The following is a 23,616-nucleotide window of genomic DNA, read 5'->3' as shown; positions in this document are numbered from 1 at the left end:
ACGGGGGTCACAGCTTAAAAATCTCAAAGACGGGGCTTGAATAAACTGCTTCAATGCCATTGTCTCCACCCACTTCCACTTCAACCAGTGACGAGTTTGATTAAAAAATCAGATCTAATTAAATGTTGTTCTGCAACGGAAACCCGAGATCTCTGCATCTGCAATAATCAACCCTAGCAGGTAAAAAAAAAAAAAGAAATAGGATTCATGGACACATCTAAAATTTGATGGCTAGAAGTAACACAAAAGAACCAAAATAATGAAGTGCTGCCGGGAAAAAGAGCAAAACAATCCAGCAGGAGTTGTTACAAGCACAAACAGCTGAGCCAAAGTGTCAAACACACTACTCCCCCACCAACACCAAACAGAGAGGGAAACCAGAGAGTCACTTGCCCCTAAAAATCACTTTTGTGGTCACAATTTGAAAAATGTCCTTCACCATTTAACACAGTCTGAGGTTTGAGACGTGTTGTTGTTTACCTCACAGAATGAAGATCTTGCTTGTTGCCTCTCATCATCTTCACAAGAATGAACCCAACGCGATGCCATCATTTAATTTCACTTAAAATCCTGTTATCCATGAACGGCCATATCAAAAGGTATCCAGCAGGATGCAAATATGTTCCACTTTGTCCAATTTTACACCTCCATTCTTGCTGAATTTTTTAGTCCATCTGTTGTAGAGAGAGGGGGCAGAGAAACATGTTACTGCATTTTGTCATGTTGAATTACAGGCATATTTTCAAATGCATTGCTCAGATGTTGCACATCACAGTGTTCAAGCGTCCGTAAACCAACATGAATCAATACCTCAGTTGTTCACATAATAGCAGACCATCGGTGCCTAATTTTGGACAATCAGGTCTTGACCCAACTCCATTTTCTACCTGAACAAAGTTGCCAAGTGTTACAGAAGTACTCAAACTGAGTATCACCTATCACCTTTTGAGGACGTGGTGAAGACAGTGATGTGACAAACCACATCATCGCCGCATTATTCAAGCAACAACTATTCAGGCTTGCAGTCTTCAGCCTGAAACACAACAACGTGGATCGTCAGCACTGCATAATGAATGGCCAGCAACAAGTGGACTACAGACGGGAGGCAGGGCGACATAAAGGTCCGTCACATTTGAAATTAAGTTACACCAAACACATAAAAACCTGGATTATAAAGCGTTTGTTAGATACGTTCGCTGTGCTGGTTGTAACTGAATTATAAAACCACCGGTTGTGTGATTTGCAGATGGTGAATTTTGAACTTCTCTTGTTTAAGATCGATGGTCAACTCAGGCACGAACAGAGCGTGTCGAGCTGTTGTTCTCAGACGACCAACAAATGTAGCTTTTCCTTTGTTATTTTTGACAAAATGCCACCACAAAAACAGTTAAATCGCGACGTTAGACGTTGTAGCCACTTTCCACGTTACATACGGGGAGAACGCTATCTGTAAAAGCTTGTAAAGTGGGTAAAAGCAACAACAAAACCAAGTGAGGCAACAGGCTGCTAGCGCTGCGGTTAGCATCCATGCTAACGAACGGCTGGAGTTTAAACAAAGTTACCTGTGTAGTTGCGAAGCGTCATTACAAGCGGCCAACAGCGGCGGCGGTTGTCTATAAAAGCAAGTAAAATCATAGCGTGGGAGCTCCAAGATGATCAGGCGTTGTCATAATGTAATATAGTTTGAGTACAGACGGCTTCCCGGTGATTATTCCAAACCCACTCAGGGGAGGCGCATGGTGCAGTTTTGTAGCTGGAAATTTTCGCTTCCAGCGTTCCCGACTCTCTGGGAGTCCACCTTCGGTCAACAAGAAACTCTCAGCCAATCACAAGCGGCGTTGCATTTGAGCGGGCCAATCAGGTGCGAGATAACAAAAAAAAGCCGCTGCTGGTGAAAGGTGGTGTTTTTAACCGTTTCAACTGGAGTTCACTGAGTCTGGAGCAAACAGACACTGTCTGTGGACGACAAAGTAGAAGTAACACAAACACATTTGAGGCTTTTCACAACCCTGCCCGCTTTCGTGTCATATAAACAAGGCTTGGACGAGGAGTCACATGTCCTGGTTCAAAGGGAGGTCGAGCAGCGCTGGCATGTGGATGGCAGTGGATGTGGAATGTGAGATCACACATACCACACAGTATATAATCTTTTTCTTATTGTATACTCCCCACAGCAGATAATTCAGATTAGAAACGTAAATTCGCTGGCAGTCCTTAAACAGATTGTGGCCGTAAACTAAAATAAATTCTCAGATTTTCAGGGCCCTGACAAATGTCCCCTTTATTCCTCTCCACCATAAGGGACCACCTGTTCTTGGGATTGGCAGCTTTTGTTGCAGAGGTCAGTTTAGGGAGGAGACTTTCACAAAGCTGTCCTGTCCAGCCAGTTCTACTCCCAGCAGCTCTAATGTGGATATAAGCCTTGTAAAATAACTTTTAAATGTTTGGCCAATTCCACTGGTACCTGATAGACAGACCAGACAAAAAGTGTTGGAAATAAAGAACATTTAACCAAATGCAGTTCTTAATACAGTGCTGAGATACTTGAGTATTTCCATTTTACACTACATATACTTCTACTACACTACATTTGGTATGCAAATATTTTTACCCTACTACATTTATTTCAGTTACTTTGCAGATCAGAATATAAGGTAATCAAAATGTACCCCGACTTTACCAGCTGCAACAAGTTATTGTTAAGTAGAATATCTGAATACTTCTATTGCTGCATTTGACCTCCTTAATACCTCATAACATATCAGAGGAAATTATAATTTTTTTCCCTGCACTAAATTTAGTTGTCACCTATAGTTACTATTTTCTTTGCAGGTTCATATTTCATCTACAAAACAGAGCAATAAGATAAGATCAGGTTATAAAAACTGATGCATGTAAGCACCAAACAGTATTAACTGTTATTGAAATAATACAAGACCCTTACTTAGTGTTTTTACAGTGTTGTTACTTTTACTCAAGTAAAGAACACTTTTTCCACCATGTGCAAAAAGTATTCACTAAATCTTCATCAAGTCATTCATTCTCTGAGCTAAATTCAGTTAAAAAGGTCAGAGTCAATTTACTGTAATCCCCAGCAGGAAAAAAAAACGGTTTTGTTTTTATGGCACAGGTGTGTACAAAGAGCACAGCAGCTCAATTCAATGGATTCTCTTTTGTTCCCTTCAGTAGTTCATTTTTCAGTAATAGATCAAACAGAAATCCTTAAAAATATTTTACTGGTATGTTAAATTATAAAAAACAAATACAGACTCAACAAAACTATCCCACTACAACTCAAATACTGAAAAAAAGAGGTAGTACAGTTAGTGTTTACAAAACTACTTTGTTTGCCCCTAAGCACTAACGTTGACAGGTAGAAAACTAAATAAAACAGAGTATACACAGGTAAATGTAAGAATCTATCAGTAATTTTCTTATAAAACAAAACTCCCTTTTAATTTTAAGAGATGTGTTTCCTTTGTTATCTCATCTACACTATCACATTCATACAGGTCATGATTATCAAGTTCTTTAAGTTGCATATAAGAAGAAGAAGTGAAATTAAGATGGCGTTTGTGTTAGAGTCAAACTAACAAAGAAACAGTAACAGTACCCTAGTATTAAACTTTTTCCAAATGAAGAATCACCTCTGTAAACATGAAGAATAAAGTTGTTTTTAAAAACCCAGTGAAGCATGCCCTGCTAAAGTTACCAGTCAAGTGTCACCGTCTATTGTTAAAACAGATTAATAGAAGGAATGCTATAATAAAACCCGGGATGCTTGAGATCAAATGTCATGATAGCAGCTGTAAATGAATGGCATCTCAGGGAAAATGTTCAGGCTTGCTGTTAGATGACATCTGTGGAACAGGCGCCTCCATCTTTTTAAATCTTGTATTTCATCTTTCCGCTTTCACTGATCACACAGATATGCTGTAAAAGGAGAAAAAGCAGTCAATACAAAAATGTACAGTAGTGAAACTAGTGCTTAAATCCCTCACTTACGGAAAAGTAGGAACAGTGTTAGTAATTACTAAAATCATTTTCAAATTATTTTATGTTTCTGAAATGGTAAATTCACCAGTATGTAGAAGCTCTTTAACTGAAATTATATATTTAATGGTAAAATATAATTATTGTTATCCATGAATTTTCAAATGTAGTTTTACAAAAAAAACCTGTAAAAATAGTAAAGCACATTATTATTTCTTAAGAGTCAAATTATAGTGATCTACTTGCATTCCTGAGCAGAAAAATGAGTTTTAGTGGTTGAATGTTATGCTTGATTAATTTTTGATTTCTCAGAGAAGCCCAGTGAGCTGACTCAAATTTGGGTATAAAAAGGTGAAATCCGTTTGTTATTTGCCAAAAAAATAACATTTTAATTTACAACAAACTTTTAACAGATTTCTAAAATACTTATGTTTTCTCATTTTTATGACGGATAGTCTAATAAATTTGTTAAGCACTGCATTTGCACAGTATATGATGCTGGTTACCAATTTCTATTTTTTGTTTTCATATTTACATTATTTATGAAATGTTAGGTGATAAAAACATTACATTTTTTTCATCATATTTAGGTAACAATACTTGTGTTACTAACTTTCCGTCACTTAAAATATCTTTATATGACGATGCTTAGTGTTCCCAGACATTATGACCTCACTGTTGTCTGAAATGAAAAAGGCACCAACTTACATTCAAGTCTCTAAAATACTCATTGTAGTCTAAGGCATATCCAACCACAAAGCGATCGGGTATCTCAAAGCCGACGTCTGAAATCAAAGACAAAGTGGAACATTAATTGCAGATACTTCCATTGTCAACTGACTCATGGACTAACAAGCTGCAGCAGTTGCTCGCATGAAGCACTGACTCATAAACACATTAAAGGGTTGGTCAGGTACATACAGTCAGGAAGACAGGCTGAGTTATGTGGCACTCTCTTCACCAGCAATCTGGGAAAATAAAATCAGACATTATCATACCATACCTCTTTCTAGCGGTCATGTAGGACTGGTTTTTATTTTTAAAACAGTAGTGCCTGAAACCTGCATCACTTATTCTCTCTGTCTAGACTGGAAGGCAGTGGAAGGAACTGAGTGATTCACAAAGCAGGACAACTGGGCTGGTTTGGTTTTGAGGAGTTTACAGCTATCACTTACCCTGCTACTTTGATCATTTTGGGCCTGAAGGCTTCAACATGCTTCAGTAGAGCCTTCATTGTCTTTCCAGTGCCTACAATGGCCTGTAGAGAGAAAGTTAGAAAAACTGGATTGAGACAGCAAGAGACTGCCAATACGGAAATGAAGACTAAAAACAGATTTATCTCACTCTGGAGTACACGTGAAAAAAGGAGAAGTTGGTCACACTGTACTTGTATTGCATAACTGCTTATGAGTATTATCTAAAAGTGACTTACACTGGAAAAAGGGAATCTAAAAACCAATGTGATTTTCTTTTTTCTTTGTACAAAAATGCCTCTGACCTCTGGCATCAGGAAGAGGTTAAAGAAGTGGTGGAACGAAGCCACAGAACTATGCTTTGTCATGTACTGTAGATGTAGGTCAACATGCCTTTCATATAGAAAGGATCGTCCTTACACACTCACACTCAACATTTTTCACTTGTGACAGGACAGCACTGACCTGTTACTCAGAGTTAGTGTCTTAAAGTGGAAGTATGAAAGTCTAATCAAACAGAAACAAAAAAAAAACCCTTAGTTTCTTTTTCATAACAAACATTTTTCATATATTGGCTAACAAGAAAAAGAGGATTTATCATAAGAGGACATAACCACAGAGGTCTCAAACAGACCAGATGATTAAAACCGGGAATGAAGAACTTTTTTTCTTTTTAAATCACTGTTTCTTCAGTACACAGAGAGCCAAGCTGTCACCAATGTTTGCTTAGCTTGTTCCTCTGTTTACTTTAGATCCAGACATCTGATAACTAAAATTTTTGATCTGATTAAAATATCAAGTTTAAAACGACCAGGGCCTTGAAAAATGTGGCTTAAAACGTGATTAAAACTGAGTTTATCACAGTTTCTGGCAGACAGCCACACTGCTGACATGAACAAAGGGGATACGACAGTAAAGAACTGTTACCTTGATTTAAATTATGGATTTCTCCCAAAAAATTTGGAAATATTTGGGGTAAAGTGCACAATTCAACAAAATATATAACACAATGTAGGTCTGGTTGTTTTGAGACATTTTATGCAGAAAAGTTACATATTATATCTTTTAAAAGGATTAATTGGAAAGTATAAGAAAGACATTTCCATTACTGTGTTGCTGGCAAAAACAATGAATGGCTGCCGGGCCATACTTATATATGTATGAGCTCTAACAGACTGTTGTTTTAAATCATGCAAAGTCTAAATACAGTAAGTAAGCATGGCTTCCCTGTAAATGTCAATTCTTCCCGAGTGCACCTTTTACAAATTAATGCTAACAAGAGAAACTTTATGAATATGTTGGAAAAATAAAAACAGCTCTTATGTCCAAAATATAGGTCACCCAATTAAAAAGTTTTCTCATGTTCAACTCAGGTCCTGCAGAAGAAAATAGAACTTTAAATGGCTCCTCTTGACCTGGATAGCCAACCACGGCAAAAAAAATACAATAGGCCCATTTGGTGAAGAGGAAAAACAGAGAAGCAAAAACATGACTCACCTCCACAATCAGTACGTTCTTACGACAGCGTGTTGGGGAGAGAAGAGAGGGAGGGAAGCAAACTATGAGAAAACCATACACATTCAAACAGAACAGTCACAAATATAAAAGAAGAAAGAAGCGATTGAAGCAAAACATTATACAACAATTACAGTAAAAAAAGAGAATTTTTGAATACCTGTACAGCTAACTTAAGTGTTATAAAGTAAGAGAGAACTAAATTAAAAACAATTCTTAAAGGAAATTATCATCTACGAGCTTCATTTTTAGAGATAAGTAAAGGTAGAAGTGTTGAAACATGGGCAATAACCATCCACATTATTAAAGCAAGCGTCATATCGGGAAGGCCGTTATTATGTTTTATGATATCAGTGATTATACAGGCAGAAGAGTGCAGCAGAAAAATGTCAGCCTCATCCACACTGGAAATCTATGTCCCTACGGTCCGTCTTTGAATGTCACACTGAAATAGCTGAGATTCTGCAAATGTTTGCCTAATCAACTGGAGACAACTGGCCACTCTGTGTGTATTATGAGCCACAGTCCAAGCTTCAGTTCAACTTAGCTGGGTAACAATAAAAACAACTAACTGTAAGCTTTTACTCTACTTTTCAAACAAAGGGTTCAGCCGAGCATTTTGTGCTGCTTTGTTTAGGGCTCACTATTCATACAGATTTATTTAGACAACAGTAAACCCTGGAGAAATATAAAAAGAATAAGCAATATATTAAAGGGGAATCTACTGTCTGTCAGATACACTGTAGGGAGGCCAAGGCGTGACATGAACTATGTTCCCTGTCACACAATTAGTTTGTAACAGAAAGCGATGTGACGCTGGAAGAAACAAACAGGTGACTAAATTTAGTCGTACATCACAGGGAGCTCAGGGATTTCACAAGCACGCTCAAAATACTGTGAGCAAAGCAGCCGGCAATGACTCAAGCTTACTACCTCATATCCTATTCATGTTGCAGGCATTTAAGCCACGCCTGGCTACGGGGCATATTACTGCGTGACTGTGAGTGTTCGGATCAGCTGATTTATATTACTTAGAAATACTCTTGCTGACTCCTGTAGTAGTGTTTGAGTAATTTATCCCTGTGCTCTCTCTCTCACGCACACACGCAGAAACTGTATGCAAACAAGCTGCAGACGTACACACACAGACAGTCTGTCACATCATTTCTTAATGTCTCCATCAGCTGAAGAAACACCTGGAAAAAAGGAAAAAATGCTACAAATCAGGTTTAATGTGAACTTGTGCACACCAGTTGTGGTGAAGAGCAGAAACAGCAAACCAATTAATTCAGGAGAGTGATGTTTTAAATGCTGCTGTATAAGCTTTATGCAAATGAAAAACTAATCAACTAAATTTATCGATACTTGAGAAATCAAGTCACATTTCACATAAAAAAAAATTCTGGAGCCCGCTTCTTAAAGGGACAGTTCACCCTAATTTTGTTTCCACCCTCAAATATGACCAATCTTCACAATTTTTTAATCCATTGTCAAATTTTTAAAAAGGTCAAATTTAGCCACAAATCTGTTTAACAAATGGTTTCAACCCAAAAAGTTCTGAGACAATTTATTAGCATGAGAATTACCTCATATAATAATGTTCTTAATCCTCACAACAATTAATTATTTATCTCAATTTTATTACACATTTATGACTAGAACAACTTGACATACAGTGCTACCTCTCATATTAATCTTCAGGTTCCCAGCTTTCAGAGGACTTGCACCTCTTCTATGTGGCATCCTGCTATCTAAAGATCTACTACCCCCAACTCACTAAATTAGAGTGCTTATGAAGGCTGGAGATGAAAGTCACTGTTTGAAATGATGATTTTTTTAGGTTAAGGCACAAAACCTAAACCTACTTGTTTAATGTTTGAGGGGAAAGGGTACATGGTTAGGCTTAGAAAAGACTACTAAAACATAAAAAGAAACAGGCGGAAATACTGGAATTAAGGTTTATGAGGTAAAATGCTCGAAAGTTAAGTCAAGTCAAGTTACACAACTGTCAAATAACAATGTTGACTCATACTTTCACACAAACACCGGTCTGTCCTGTGTTTGTTTGTTGTAACCTCCCTTCCACCTTAGCTTCCTTAAAAATCACTGTTAAACATAACTAATATCATTTACATTAGAACATGTTCCTCATTTAGAATTGGTCGAATCTAATTATAATAATATGATTAAAATCTAATCAAGTAATTTTTGATAATGTAACTAATTAAATAGCTATTTTTTTTTCAAATGCAATCTAGTTACTTATCGTTTTGTGATCTAATTACATAATCCCACATACATGTAATCTGTCACTGCCCAACCCTGCCGATAGTAAATAGTGTACACTGTCAGATCTGGCAACAGTCCACCGACACCCAGACACACAGACACACACACACACACACACACACACACACACACACACACACACACACACACACACACACACAGAGAGAGAGTCCAGTGACGTACTGATTTTGATTCCATGATAACAAGACAAGCATATGAAGAGTGAGCCTGTAACAGCTCAACCACTGTCATCCTCCTGATCTACTTTGATAGCAGCAACTTTATCCTCACATTTACACAGATTTTACATTTTCCTCCCACGAAGATAAAGTGGAGGAGGCCTTTAAACAATCACATTACAACAGTTGGTATCTGATCACCGCTGGGTTTGTCAGAAACTGCCATTTTTGATCTCCTTCACGGAAGCACTGAAGCGTTTCCTTGAGATGGAGAGGGAGATAGCAGATTAGAGGGAAGGCTGCCCTCTTGAGGCCTCCAGATATCAGTACCCACCACCTCCAGGACCCTTGTCAGAGTTTGTTTTATTGTAGGAGAGCTTATGATAATGCTTCACCTGACTCAGAGGGAGTTATTTACCAAGGATCAAACTGCTCTCAGTGGTGGAGATAAGATGATTAATTACCTTTCCAGCTAAAAAAGACAAATCCTCCGCTCCGAGTATGTGAAGATCCTCCGTCGACTGGTCATTCTGAGGAAATCAAAAACCACAAAGTAATTTTTTTTCTTTTAAACGTGTTAAGACACTGTTGTGATAATACATCATCTTGAAAAAATTGGCTATACACAAATTCAATAGACCATAATTATCTTTAATACGTTATTTCAATAAGGTATTAATCGTCTTCTAAATACACTTTTATTGTCTTACATGTTTTAATTTTGCTTTTAACGCAACTTCTAATGCTTTTAATGTCTATTTCAATGTCTGTTGTATTTTTCATGCATTTCTATGCCTCTGTAAAGCTTTTTGAAGTACCTTGTGTATGAATGGTGCTTTACAAATAAATATGCCTTGCCTACATTCACAATAAAAAAAGAAGGGATTCTTGCTTTGAAAGTAAAGCACATTATTTGACAAGACTACATTATTTTGCCTCTCTTTAGTGGTTTTTTTATATGAAGATTGCCACATTTATGGACAGGAATCTTGTCTTCCATACCTGTCTTTTTTTAAACAAATTTGGACATTTGTACTTTATAATGCTCAAAAGTTATTGGAAATGTTTGGATCAAACAAATGTGAAAACAAAACAACTCAGCCACCACAGGAATCTAAATCCTCAAATAGTATAAAACAAAGTATTTAAATGTAGCCTAATCTGATCTGCAACTGTGGTGAAATGCCAGATTTAAACAGAACGAGAGAAAAAAAACTGTGCAACATTCAATTGTTGATTTATAATCTGAATATCAACTTTATGAATGTACAGCTCTACTTCAAGTTAAAGCAAATCGTCAATTCATTCTATCGCTTCGTCTGTGTTTTTGTTCTCCCTTGCCTGTCACATGAAAACTGTATATTGAAGGCAACAAAGATACCACTGTCACAATGTTGTATAAAATATACCACACCTCATCTGACTAAGTCATGGGATTCCTGGGAACCATCATGACTGATAATCTTAAGCATGAAGAGTGCCTCTTCACTTTCACACACATTACTCAGCACCAGAGGGCTGTCTGGGGCGGAGGGCTCACCAGGTAGCTCTTGAGCCGGATGAAGTGGACTCTCATGGGGATCGTGTGGTTGGAGTTGCGGCTGAGAGCCTTGATCCTGTCCACCAGGTCGGCACAGAACTGGTAGCCTCCTTTCAGCACACACAGCACCACGATGTCGTGGTCCCCCAGGTCATCCATGATGTTTCTAGCCAGTCGTTCCGTTCTGTAAACACATGAAAAATTAACTTTGAAAAGCTGTCGTTCACAACAATCTGTCTGCAGCATAATGGTGTTGACACTCTTGTTTGTAAGTTTGCATGCCAGTTCAAAAACTGACTAATTTCAATGGAATTTGGTGGAAAGTTTGCCAATAATTTTAACCTCCAAAATAATCATCCTGTATCATCTTTAATCGGTTTGTTGTTGCACGGTAAACAAAGAATCCAGAAGATGAATTGAAGTGAATGAAGAGCCACATTTACAGCTAAACTATTCCAACGAAAACTCTCACACAACTTGTACATTTTGATCCAAATCAAAGAAAATAACATTATATTAATAATATAATTAATTCATTAATTAATATAATTATAACATGCTATAACATTTTTATTTATTACGGTGTACGCCCTGTGCCATAACCTCTAAATTTTGCGTACTTCTAGTTTAGTTTTGAGTTTTTCTAGTTATGCTAGCTTTCAATTCCAAATCTCCTGGATATTTGGTGTTCAGCCTCTCATTGCGCTTGTCTCCTTGCTGCATACTGACAAAATCAAATTAATAAATGCTAATTATGACCTATTAAAAATGTTGGTGGGCTAATTTAGGCTTAATAGGCAGTTTTATCTCCATAATAAGGCTCAAAATAAGGTTAGCGGCTCCATACCAAAATTTTTTCCTTTTTTTGGCCACAAGTATTGCTTTAACAATGCAAGCGTACTTTAATGCAGCTGGGCAATAGTCAAGGGAATAATATTAGAATATGAATGTCTTGTTTGATTGGTTAATGTGGTTACTGCCATTTTCATTATTAAGCTGACGTTCAGGGTTAGGGTAACCCCGGGGTCGACGCAGCACACGCTGGAGGTTATGTTTCTCATATGACCTGGGGTCTTGGGTTCCCCCAGGAGTAGTTGGAAGTTGTGGCTGGGAAGAGGGACGTCTTTTTATGCTTTGCTTAGCCTGCCGCCCCCTGCGACCCAGCCCCGGATAAGATAATGAAAATAGCAAGAAAGTAAGTAAGTAAAGTTTATCTATATAGCACTTTTCACAGATAAAATCACAAAGTGCTTTACAGATAACAAAAGAAAATAAATAAGATAGGGGAACACAAGACAACTAAAACACAGTTAAAACACAATTAAAACACAACAAAACATAAAAATTCTAAAATAATATGTACAATTCATGGTGGTCATCCAAATGTCTGTCTAAAAAGATAGGTCTTAAGGTGATTTTTAAAAGACTCCACAGAAATAGCAGACCGTAGGGGGAGAGGCAGAGAGTTCCAAAGTTTGGGTGCCACATATTCAAATGATTGATCACCTCGTGTTTTCAGACGGGTATGTGGAACAGACAGAAGATGTCCTGTGTTTGACCTAAGAGACCGAGCTGACAGATATGGGTGAAGTAGTTCAACAATATATAGGGGAGCCTGACCATGCAATGCTCTATATGAGAGAGTAAGCATTTTAAACTGAATCCTATATGCAACAAGGAGCCAGTAAGAGACTTCAGGACAAGGGTGATGTGGGAGCGTTTACTGAGTAATCTTGGCGGCATTCTGAATTGACTGAAGGAGGTCAAGAGGGGACAAAAGATGGATGGATGGATAACTGCCTAATGCCTTCATTACTGACTATAACTGGCAACCATATTTTCTGTTTTGGTTACAAAAGCTGGTCATCAGACAACACATTTTAAAGGTTGAGCGCTCCATGCAAACTATGATTGTCTAACACTGTATTTCCATGCATTTCCATTCAAAAGCACATAAAAATTTCTATACATGTATTACTTTTATAATGACATAAAACTATAGTGAATTGTGGCCAGGATACTTTATAATGGTCTGTTTATGAGGTGATGTGTGTTTTGTTGGTAGTTTTCTGCCACAGTGATCATTTTGTTGAAGTTAAGATAAAATCCAAAAAGTTCTGTCAACAGAAAGTAATATTTCCCGAATTTTCCCAGAATCCCTCACATCTGCCAAAAGTCACATATAGCTGTTGTGCAACCCTTGATCAAATCCATCTGTGAAATGTTTGGTGTGATCAGCTGCAGGATCTGGTTAGTTTGGTTAGTTAGGTGTTGTACCTGTCCATAATGACGCCATGCGGAATGAAGACACAGTCTAAATCTCCGGAGTAGTGAGCTGGGTAGCTGAAGAGGTCTAAACTGTAGCCTGGCCAGTCATCGTTAATCTGGGAAGGAAAAGATAAACATCTCGCTTCACAACTGACCGTCTTTAAGTAGTAGAACACCAAAGTTGAAAGCCTAAGATACACATGTGCCTACAGAAAATACATCTACAAGGTGTGCAAAGTTGCCTGAATGCGCAGAAAGTGCCTGTGCATCATGCAGCAGTAAACTTTCCCTGCCCTGTCGGAGGACGCCATGCAACACTTGTCCTGCATTCTTCGTGTTCTTCTCCTAATTTATTTACCACAATCCCGCCGCTTCCTCCGTCGGGTTGGACGGCAACGTCTGCCATGTTGTTTGCTGGCGACGCAGAAAAGGGCTCTTGTGTGAGGAAAGTGGTAGTGCAAGCTTTCAGAAGGACTTAGCACCATGCGGAGAGAGGAGGAGCATCGGGGAGAGGGAATGCTCGCTGAAACTATCAGTTTGTTGTATGTAGTGTCATACAGCGCTGCTGCCGCCAGGGGCGCCACAACACTGACTTATTATTACTATTTCACTGTTTACCACGTGGCTGCAGCTTTTACAGCAGATGACGTCTGATGTGCAGCTCATTATGCACAAAGACTACTTTAAATTTTTGTATTGTTGGTATATTTTGATGCTAATTCTTGAGTAGAAATGCGAATACAGGATTTTTAATTGGAACAGAGTAAACTTTTAAGTATCAATAAGTAAATAATAGATAAATAAATAATAAGTGACATCTGAGTACTTCTTCCACCACAAATTAGGCCTCTGTCAAAGTTACTGTAAGTAGGCCTGCTATTGGAGTCTTGTTACTGAGGCCTTAATGTATAAGCAACATTTTAATGTCATAACTAAGCAAGGTGAATTCATAATGAACACACTTAGAAGCCGCATTATTTTAGATGTAAAATATTTTTAATCTACAGGTAATGTCATATGAGATTTATTTTGGTTTCACTATTCTTTTTATTAAGTATTTACAATTTAGTCAAATAGTAATAGTAATTTATTGCAAAATGTATTAAACCTTATAATTTAATCTAACTATTGTTTATTTAATTTGGGACTAGTTTATTTTGTTGGATTCACATTGTGGAAGTACTTTGCTTTTGTTTTGGGCGTGTTATTAGTAAAGCATTGTTGTTCTCTGAACACCTGACAAAACAGTAAAAAGTGAACTCGTCCTTATGCTGTTTCTTTACCCACGACTGGAAAATATATTATAAATAATTATAAATTACTTAATGTATGGGAGCTCCTACGTTACACTAGTTAAAAGAACAGCTTCTACCAGCAATGTTGTTGAGTTACATGGAAATACAAGAGAAAGTAACTCAAACAAAGACCCCATTTAATTGCCACTGGTCATAAAAGACAGAGGCATAAATCAGAAAAAAAATCTGCATCACAGAGGGAAGGAAGGAGGGAGAGGTCGGCGGGGAAGGCAGACAAGACTATGTCATCCCTCCTGGGGACAGAACAAATGATTTTGGTAAAGGAAAAGCAGAAAACAAGAAGAATAGTCTTAGTTCAGCGACAATAGAGCTGACCACCATCAACTTGTTTTTGAACAAATGTGCAAACATCGCCATCTTGTGGAGAGGGACAGACACGTGTCCCCATTCTGTACACTGCTTTTGTTCTAATCAAATCATTTTGTTTGTTATCGAATTCAGTGTGCCCATAATTTTGAGGCCAACACTCTATTGAACATTCTCAAACATCTTCTAATCGTATCTGCCTAAACAAGAGAAAAGAAAGACTTGTCATTTAAGAGCTCCAGATGCCACACCAAGTCTCATATGCACAATATAATTGGTATGTGTGTGTGACAGTGTGTAAATGAGTGAATTTAAGACGAAGCACACAGGGACTCATGTGGTCAGTCCGTCCAGCAGCAGCATCAGCAGCAGCAGCAGCAGCAGCAGCAGCATGGGGGTCTGGGCTGTTGTGTCACTGCACATTAAAGCAGGCTGCTGGGCTCTGCTGAGAGGGGGAGACAAGGTGTCTGAGCCACCCACCCATGCTCTTCTACGGCAGCTGTAATTATAAGCAGCGGTACAATGACAGCTGGGGAGGCAGATGTCAACAGCAACATTAGATTTCAATCAGCGTGCACAGTGTCACCACCCCTGAGGAATGAGGAGGTGTTAAAAAACGACGCTGCATGACAAAATCCCCTCAAAAAATTACATTTTCTTCACAACTTATCTTTACAATTTGTGTCTCGATTAACAATACAGCCAGCCTGTTGTTGTGATAATCATGCTGATGAGCGTCTGAGCGAAGCCAGGAGATGTTTTTTGGATGGAAGTCTTGTCAGATTGTTTTTGATGCCCTCTCTGTTGGTGAGCTCCTCAGCTGCCCTCCAGGCGCAGGGGAGCAGTCTGGCTTTGGCATTTCACACTCGCTCAGCAGTCAAGGCCTGTGACCGTCCGCAGACTTTACAACCAACTGCTCCCTCATACCCTCGCTCCCTGTTGTTGGGCCAATTATGAATATTCAGTTGCCATGAAAGTAATTCTGTCAGACATGCAACTGTCCAGCCAGATAGTGTCAGCCGTGTTGTTTGTAGTATTTGAAGGGAGGATCTCTCAAGGACGTGTTCCTCTCTTCACATTTTGGAAATGTATGATGACAAAAACTGAGTGTAAGATGACCTAAATACAAGAATTGGGATATTTCTTTTTTATTTGATGGCCCACAGTGCCACACTGAGGGACAAATACAATATTTAGCTTTGTTTGAATGCTATTTGCCAAAAACTACATTGACAAGCTGTTTTTTCAAATGTGATGTTTGAAATGCAATGATATATATATATATTTGTGACACATTTTTATAGGGATATATTAATGGATTTTTTTTGTGTGTTTTCATGGGATTTGTTGATGATACAGTAAATATAGGCAATAGCGGAGGAAGATTCTTTCTTTTAGTAAAAACACTAATACTGCACTTTACAATATTCTGTTACAAGTAAAAGGCATGCGTTGAAAATGTTATTTTAGTAAAAGTAGGCAAATGTAGCCAGAAAAATGTATTTGAGTTAAAAAGTAAGAGCATCCAATGCAGAAAAACAGACTGTTCTACTATTATATATTATATCATTACATTATTATTATGTTAATGTAAAAGCAGGATTTCCTGCTGTAGTTGGTTGAGGTGAAGCTCAATATTTTGTATGGGACTGCAACTACTGATTATTTTCATTATGGCCTAATCTGCTCATTATTTTCTCCATTAATCGTTTGATTGTTTGGTTACAATAATAGTGAGAAACATCGACACATTTACCATAGGGTAATTGTAAAGATGTCCATAGGGACATCTTTACAGTGCTTGTTTTGTCTAATCAATACCACAAACCTCACAATTATTTTGAAAATACATTAAAATAATCAAATGTTTTCTGTGGAAAAGAAGCTGTTAGATACATTTAGTGAAATAAAATAATAGTGGAGTAGAATCGGAAAGTGGCAAGAAAGACTCAAGTGAAATACAAGTTCCTCAATATTCCAGCTGAATACAATACTTATGCTTTATCCTTAAAACTAAGAAGGTATTATATATTCATTAAAATGTTGCTGAAGTTATTGCTTTATAGGAATATTCAGAAAGTAGTTATCAGAGATTTGAATAAGTTTGTTTGTTCCTGAAAGTAAAAAAAATCTGAAACTTGATACACACAAATGTTTTCTTTCCTTCTTTCTTTCTTTCTTTCTTTCTTTCTTTCTTTCTTTCTTTCATGATGTGTTCCTGTGTCTGAGTTTGTTTATGTAGAGCTGCAACAATTAGACTGATCGATAAGTTGATTGACTTTAACTTTTTTAACAACCAATTAATTGTTAAAGTAACAGTTGAAAATGTCAGAAAATGCTATTTTCCACCTCTCAAATATGGAGATTTCCTGCTTTTCCAATGTTTTCTGACATTTTGTAGACCAAACAAATAATCAGGAAGAAAATCTTCAGCTTGATGATGTTAGCAGTCCTAACATATTGTATCGGATCCATAATGGAAGGCAGAAAACACACAGAGCCATAAAAGGGATTGTTTTCTCCCGGCAGTCGCTGACCTTGGTTGACTTTCAGTTATCACAACAGTGACTGTGATTACCGTCTCATGCCTCCGTGTGATGGTGAGCAAAATGAAATGAAAATGTCTTTGCTCTGTAAACTCCACAATAAAAAAATGCTGATGTATAATCTCGCTGTATTACATATCATTTTTAATGTGTTGAAAACCCTTTTCAACAAAGCAAGTCAAGCACAATGGTGCACATAAACACATGTCGAAAGTTCATGAGCTAATTCACGAGAGTAGGAAAGCAAAAACAAAACAAAAAAAGTAATAGCCTACATTAAGCATACCATAAACAAAACAAAATACAAAAAAACAAATAGGCCACACAACGTAAAAAGTGTCTATAAACAAAATTAGACTGCTCCGAAAACACATTATTTGACATAATGACTTGTCCCTTCTTTAGTGCTTAATGGTTAACATTTACAATGTTCATAAATGTTTGATACTGAAAAAAAATCAGTACTGAGACAAGCATGAATTCAAATGTCTACATTTGTTTTGGTGTCAGTTCTACGGTTGCTAAAGCAGTACCAGCAGAGTAATATATTGACTTGAATGCTCTATATGGAAATAAACGCCCAGAGGAGGACACCATTCATTAAAATGAGGAATGTAACTTTGTCTCTACATCAAAGTGTCCTCGTTAGAGCCGGGCGGCAGTTCAGCCGCATCCAGATGCTTCTTTTATGGCGATGAGCAGAGGTTCCATGCTGAAGCATTTCTGGACCTGTGCTGCAGATACAGGAGAAAAGATCCACCGTAAAACTCTATTAACATAATGACTTCCCTGTTTAAGTGGATTGTGGTTCATGTATTGAAAAACAAACTCAGTTACAGACGTTCTTGACAAACTTTCTCTTCCGTAGAAAGTGATAAATCTTCTCATATTTCTTTCAATGGGACAGCGTTATTACAGAAGCCCAGAGAGGCAAGTGAGAGAAAAAAAATCTGGTGATCCAATTGTTTTACTCTCCTGCGTTTAGGACTTAAAAACAGGTAAAAAGTTTTGTCAGGTAGGGCTGTCATGATATCACAAAATTATTATCATGGCAAAAATAGTTCACTATAAAAAGATACAAGGTTGCCCATAAAGTTGGAATAATTTCGTTTTCAGACATAATCCTGTGTTAAGTATGGTTTCATTTTCATTGTGATATGTTTCGAAGAGATTAATTAATAAGGTTTTGAGAAGATATACACTTTATCTGTCAAGAATAAATCACATTGTCCCAATCATTTCATGGAAAGAGGTAAAAAATATTTTATTAATTATTAAAAATATTATTATTATTATTTTTTATGAGCAACATGTACTATTGTGATATGTTATATAAAAAACAATCAGTCAAATTAATCTTAAACATGTGATAGATTTTGTATCTTTATCTCTCTCTTGGAATAAAGTAAGAACAGAAAAAAATGGAAATTATTGCAGAGGCGCTGGATTATTTACACAATATTATCACATAAATAATAATGATGACATAAGAATTTAATTTTTTAAATATTATTGTTATCATCAATACAGGTACATTGCGACACCCAGACTGACAGGATAATCGTCCTAAGTACCGTATATTCCCTAATATAAGTACCTAAATATTTTCTGTATCTGTCATACAAGTGGAAAAAAAAACATTATAGCATTTTTGTATTTTTATCAGGATGTTATTTTTTGTTTTTCTGTTTTTATAAACGGCAGATTAGCAGAAAAAGAAAGACATGTCAGTCGTGTTATATAACTTAACACACAATACATGAAGCTTGTCTGTAGAGTGCCTGAAGGAATTCTGAAAAACTCTTCTAGAAGAAAACATGAACGATCTAAGTCCTATTTAGAACATAGTGGTGCAATCACCTGCTCTATTTTTTTCTACCTGTTTCACAAAAAAATTCACAAACTTGAATACTAAGATTATTATCCTGGTAAAAGCTTTTTTTCCCCACCTGTTCTTCAGTCATAAACACAGGAAAGAAAACAGTTTAGATCAGACTTTGATCACCAGTTTTTGCCTCTCAGGGCTTCCGTAGTTATTCACTGGATCGTAGCACCAGAGCTAAAGAACAGAAGTTGGTCCTTTAAATGAGAAGAGAAAGACACAATGCTGTTTATATTTGATGAAAGAACGTATTAAAACTGACTGTTGACTTGACAGTTTTTTTGGTTACATCAGCATTTTGGCATTGTCAAAAACTTTTGTTCTGTCTTGGTGGCGGTGGAAAACAATAAGAAATATAAAAGATTCAAGTACATTTAAAGAAAAAAGTTCTCCTTGAGCAGCATAGAGCAAAAAATCCTGTTTTTCTCATTGCACCAGTGAATCCTGCTACTCTGTGACTGTCACTCGACCATTATGCTGCAGAACCAAAACCAACAGACTGAAAAATAATTTGTTTTTAAGGTTGCTGTATCCTCCATCTTAATGAATGATGTCAAGCTTGTCCGATTTGATGACAAGTATTTATTTATTGTTTTACAGATAACATACTTCACAGGGTTACCTTAGAGGTAAAATCTCCTGACAGAACTCTGTTTTGACTCGTCGGAGACAGAGGGGAAGATGAACATACTTTTATCAAGCACACATTGTAAACAACTGAGCAATATTTAAGTCTAAATGGCGTACCATAGAATAGGTGAGAGACAACAAAATGTAAGTAAGAAGATGTGCCTCTTGCTTGCAAAGACAAAAGTTTCATTTTTACAAAACAAATAATGGTCACTGACATATTTTTTCTACTTTTTTTTAGTGGCTGAGAGGTAGAATGAAGTATTTTCAGTTAAAACCAATGATTTGATTTATTTTCTTTATCATATCATTTCATCATTATGAGTGAAAACATTACGAGTGAATAAGTAACCCCAGCCCTCTGAATATAATGTGAAATCTGTACAAACGTCTCCATTGATTGCGGCATTGTTTTGATTTTTATTGTGAAACTTTTTGTTTGTATCCCAAATGTCCAACGTTATAAGCAGAGGAAATATTACTTTTCTTTTTCTGGTTCGGATTTCACGGTACCTCTCCAAACTTTGGGGCAGTGAATTCCTTTCTTTAATACTGTGAATATCAAGGTCAGTCCATGGTTTTTGTAGATGAGGTGTGGAGATGGATATATTCAGTTGGAAGTATCCGAATGAACGCTTCCAGGTCCTTCTGTGGGCGATGTCACTGACGAAGGAGTCGGAGCATCTTGCCAGCCACCATTTGTCTGTGTAGATAAGACAGGAAATAGTTAGCTTCATGGTAACACATTAAACTCTATGATGCAGTATTAGCAAAGAAGTTTCTTTAGGATTAGGTTGGCACTATTCTAGATTTTCTCTTACTGGCGGCAAATCCCATAAAAACCATAACAAACTGTGTAGACAAAGCCTGATATATCTTATTCCTCTGTGCCGTAGAGCTTCATTGTTGTCCAAAAACTATTAAAAACACATCAGTGAGTCACAATGTTGGGCTGGATGCCATGTTTCCTCATTACCATGAACGTGGGCACGGTTGTTCACTTTGAGTCATCCCACATACACTGTCCTTCTGCTGTGAACGCTCACTAGAGCACCAAATGTGTATCAATCCACCGCTGAAAATAGTCCCAGACAATTGTGCCATTCACTTCTGTTTGTGCAATTAAAAACTACAGTGTCCAGCTGTCCAGCAACACCGAGTTGTTTTAAATGCACTATATTTATATTAACACTGTTGCTCATAAAGTAGGAAGAAAATGTATATATATTTTTTTTACCTCTTTCCATGAAATGATTGTGACAATGTGATTTATTCTTGACAGATATAATGTATACATTTTCAAAACTTTATTAATCAATCTCTTCCAAAGTGATTATGGATGCATTTAAATAGGAATAAACAGAGGATCGTGTCTAAAAACAAAATTATTCCAACTTCATGGGCAACAGTGTATAAACTATTAAAGCATAAGGCCTTTGCAAGTACGTATTTATAGCCCAAAAATAAATACAATCTCACGCGTGTTAATTATGTTTACATGCGGATTTCAAACAGGTTTTCATATCTGTTAACAGCCTTTAGAGAGCCTTTAGTTTGACCACTCAGAGCCACCATACATATAAATATGAATAAAGGTATTAATATATATTTACAGGTGAACTGCAACTGCTCTGGCAAAAATAGATCCAGAATCGTTTGAATGGATTTATTTGTTGTTAAACAAACATTTGTTTTTTTCAGCCATGTCTAATCATTATTTTAGGACCTTGCCATCAGTACTGACTGTCACCTGCATCATTAGGCAATTTACCACACTGAGAAAGAATATTTTTTATATTTCATGTGCCTCAAATCTCAGTTTGAAAGCCTTGGTTGTTAATACAGTTGTTTCTATTCTTTTATTCAGCAGCTTTTCAACATGTTTCTGTTTTTCCCCTTATGTGGCCACTCAATTCTTTCTCCCAAACAGGACGTGGCCTTGGCGAATGGTGCTTGATTAAACATTTACAGTAGGGTATTGGGATTTGTTGACTTTAACATCAGTGTAGAATATCACAACACCTTGTCTTTTACTTAAAATTAATCTCTGGTCATGCTGATATTTGTATTGCTTTAAAAAAATATTCAGTATGTAGAAAATAGCTTCAATCTGAGATGGAAGTGCCTTTGAGTCTGTATATTTGGTCCCTAAAGTAATAAAATTACTATATAAACTGTAAATTCAAATGCAAAATATGAAAGCTACCTATAGCAGTGTTTTTTTATCCAACTGCTACTTTACAGTGAGCACAAAAAAACTGACAAACACCGTTTTCAAGAGACTCTTCATTAAAAATATTATCGCACCACTTCCTTCATTCTCGCCTGCAAACGGCTGACATAATGTGACATAAACAGAAGAGATGAAACACAGAATACGCAGACCTTTCATATATCTCAGAATATACCCCTGAGATGGTTGATAAAAGAATAAATTATCACAATTAAAAAAAATAGCTCTTTAAAATGGAGGCCTTCTCAAATCATGATAAAAGGTTACTAAAGACCATTAAGGACATTAATTGCAATTTCACCGCTATTAGCGAGAGCTGGGGACGTGCTTTGGCAGCCTCTTATTTCCAAACCCTGTTATTTTGCGTAAAGACTGTCTGTCATCTTATTCAGAAGCAAGAGGGGGAAAAAAAAGAAAGAATGAGAGAAAAAAACAACATTTTCAGTCTCTGAGAGAGGCAACACCCACCAGCAATTTGCGGGGTGTAATTGCTGTTCAAGGATAAAGAAGGAGAGGTGAACCACAAGAGTTCAGTCAGTAGATCTTAGAAAGAAAAAAAACAATATATGGGCTAAATAAATACAAGCACCAACACTTCATTCACAAGCTGTACTTGAATACTGAATTTCTGTTTAAAGTGCTTTTATTGAAGAACCATAAGAGACTCATCACCATAATCTTCTCAAATACATTTTTATTTGGGGTGAATGATGCAGCTAGAAATCAATTCCGGAGTAAATTGTAAGTTTTACAAAAATAAAGGATTTATTAATTTATTTTTTTAAATGCATCACTGCATAATATTTTATTTCTTTATTTCGTGTGATGGCTCAATGTGTTCTATAGTATAAAAATATTAAATATTGCAAAGAAATGTCAATATAATTGATAATAAGGCTATTTTGGTTTATATTGTAGTAATTCAGCAAGAAGATATGTTATTTTTGGTAAGTGTGATAATTATGGCAGCTATTTTAGATTTAGTTTAGTCTCAGACTTTTTGGGGGGTTGAATGTCCTGTAACTGTGTGTTGTTTTGCTGTTGTATGTTAATCAGGTTTCTCTTGAGAATGAGACCCAGTGTCTCAATGACATTACCTGTATGAATAAAGGTTGAAAACATTTTTTTAAATAGACCTTAGCAGAATTAATTTTAGTCAGTTTTAAAAACTTCTAAAGCTTTAGTTAGCCGACAAAAATCCTGTTTTAGTAATTAATTTTAGTCTTAATTAATCAGGATTAATCTCAAGATTGACATTATGATAGTGCATAAAAAACATTTATTTTATTTTCTTAATCATAGAATATTTTTTTCATCAAGATGGTTTGAAGAATCCAAGAGATTCTTGAAATACCTTCAATAGTGTTTTGTTATATTAAACAACATCCTGACTTTTTAAAAAAAATTTCATTAGGTACTTATTTCTCTGACTCCAATGACACATGCTCCAATTCATAGAGTTTCATAATCTCTGTAATGAATTCCTATTAACACCAGTTTGGTTTTGCACTTCTTGTAAAAAACAAAAACAAAATATGTTGTCATCAGTCCAACACACCACAGAGCGTATTGAGCAACTGTTTCCAGCTGAGCCTGTTGTATGTTGTAACCGGCTTGATGCATCCATGTTCTTATTTTAGCGTGAGGGGTGTTGCAGGCTTGGCTGTCAGTGCCGCTGTTCCTGTGGATGAATGATCTGGCCAATGTGCTTGGACTGTTAGCCCAG

The 23,616-nt window shown here is 36.7% G+C and overlaps 3 protein-coding genes across 7 annotated transcripts in view; all 3 read right to left on the bottom strand.

Moving 5' to 3' along the window:
• arhgap21b (Rho GTPase activating protein 21b) overlaps positions 1-2,085 on the bottom strand; it is a 39,228-nt gene extending 37,143 nt beyond the window's left edge. Inside the window, exons 1-2 of one of the 3 annotated variants that reach the window (XM_059343837.1) lie at positions 1,563-2,085; positions 481-674 (exon numbers count right to left, since the gene is read on the bottom strand). In XM_059343837.1, coding sequence (XP_059199820.1) covers positions 481-552 — 72 coding nt within the window. In that variant the 5' untranslated portion in view covers positions 553-674; positions 1,563-2,085. Of the gene's footprint in view, positions 1-480; positions 675-942; positions 1,084-1,562 lie in introns of those variants that run through there. The other 2 variants (XM_059343839.1, XM_059343838.1) reach the window with 2 other exon arrangements.
• Positions 2,086-3,219: 1,134 nt separating this feature from the next.
• On the bottom strand, positions 3,220-13,496 carry prtfdc1b (phosphoribosyl transferase domain containing 1b). Its single transcript, XM_059343842.1, has 9 exons — positions 13,336-13,496; positions 12,987-13,093; positions 10,710-10,893; positions 9,634-9,699; positions 6,684-6,701; positions 5,169-5,251; positions 4,915-4,961; positions 4,702-4,778; positions 3,220-3,933 (listed from the first exon to the last, which is right to left on the bottom strand). The coding sequence occupies exons 1-9, from the start codon at positions 13,381-13,383 to the stop codon at positions 3,886-3,888; spliced, it is 678 nt and encodes a 225-aa protein (XP_059199825.1). The 5' UTR covers positions 13,384-13,496; the 3' UTR covers positions 3,220-3,885.
• A 5,385-nt stretch (positions 13,497-18,881) lies between these two features.
• The window catches only part of pbx1a (pre-B-cell leukemia homeobox 1a), a 53,578-nt gene continuing 48,843 nt past the window's right edge, over positions 18,882-23,616 (bottom strand). For all 3 annotated transcript variants that reach the window (XM_059344777.1, XM_059344778.1, XM_059344779.1), the window contains one exon: positions 18,882-20,360. In XM_059344777.1, coding sequence (XP_059200760.1) covers positions 20,268-20,360 — 93 coding nt within the window. In that variant the 3' untranslated portion in view covers positions 18,882-20,267. The remainder of the gene's footprint in view (positions 20,361-23,616) is intronic.

This window comes from Centropristis striata, chromosome 11 (assembly GCF_030273125.1).
Source record: "Centropristis striata isolate RG_2023a ecotype Rhode Island chromosome 11, C.striata_1.0, whole genome shotgun sequence".
Taxonomy (NCBI): Eukaryota; Metazoa; Chordata; class Actinopteri; order Perciformes; family Serranidae; genus Centropristis; species Centropristis striata.
This window is presented reverse-complemented; position numbering and strand designations above follow the sequence as displayed.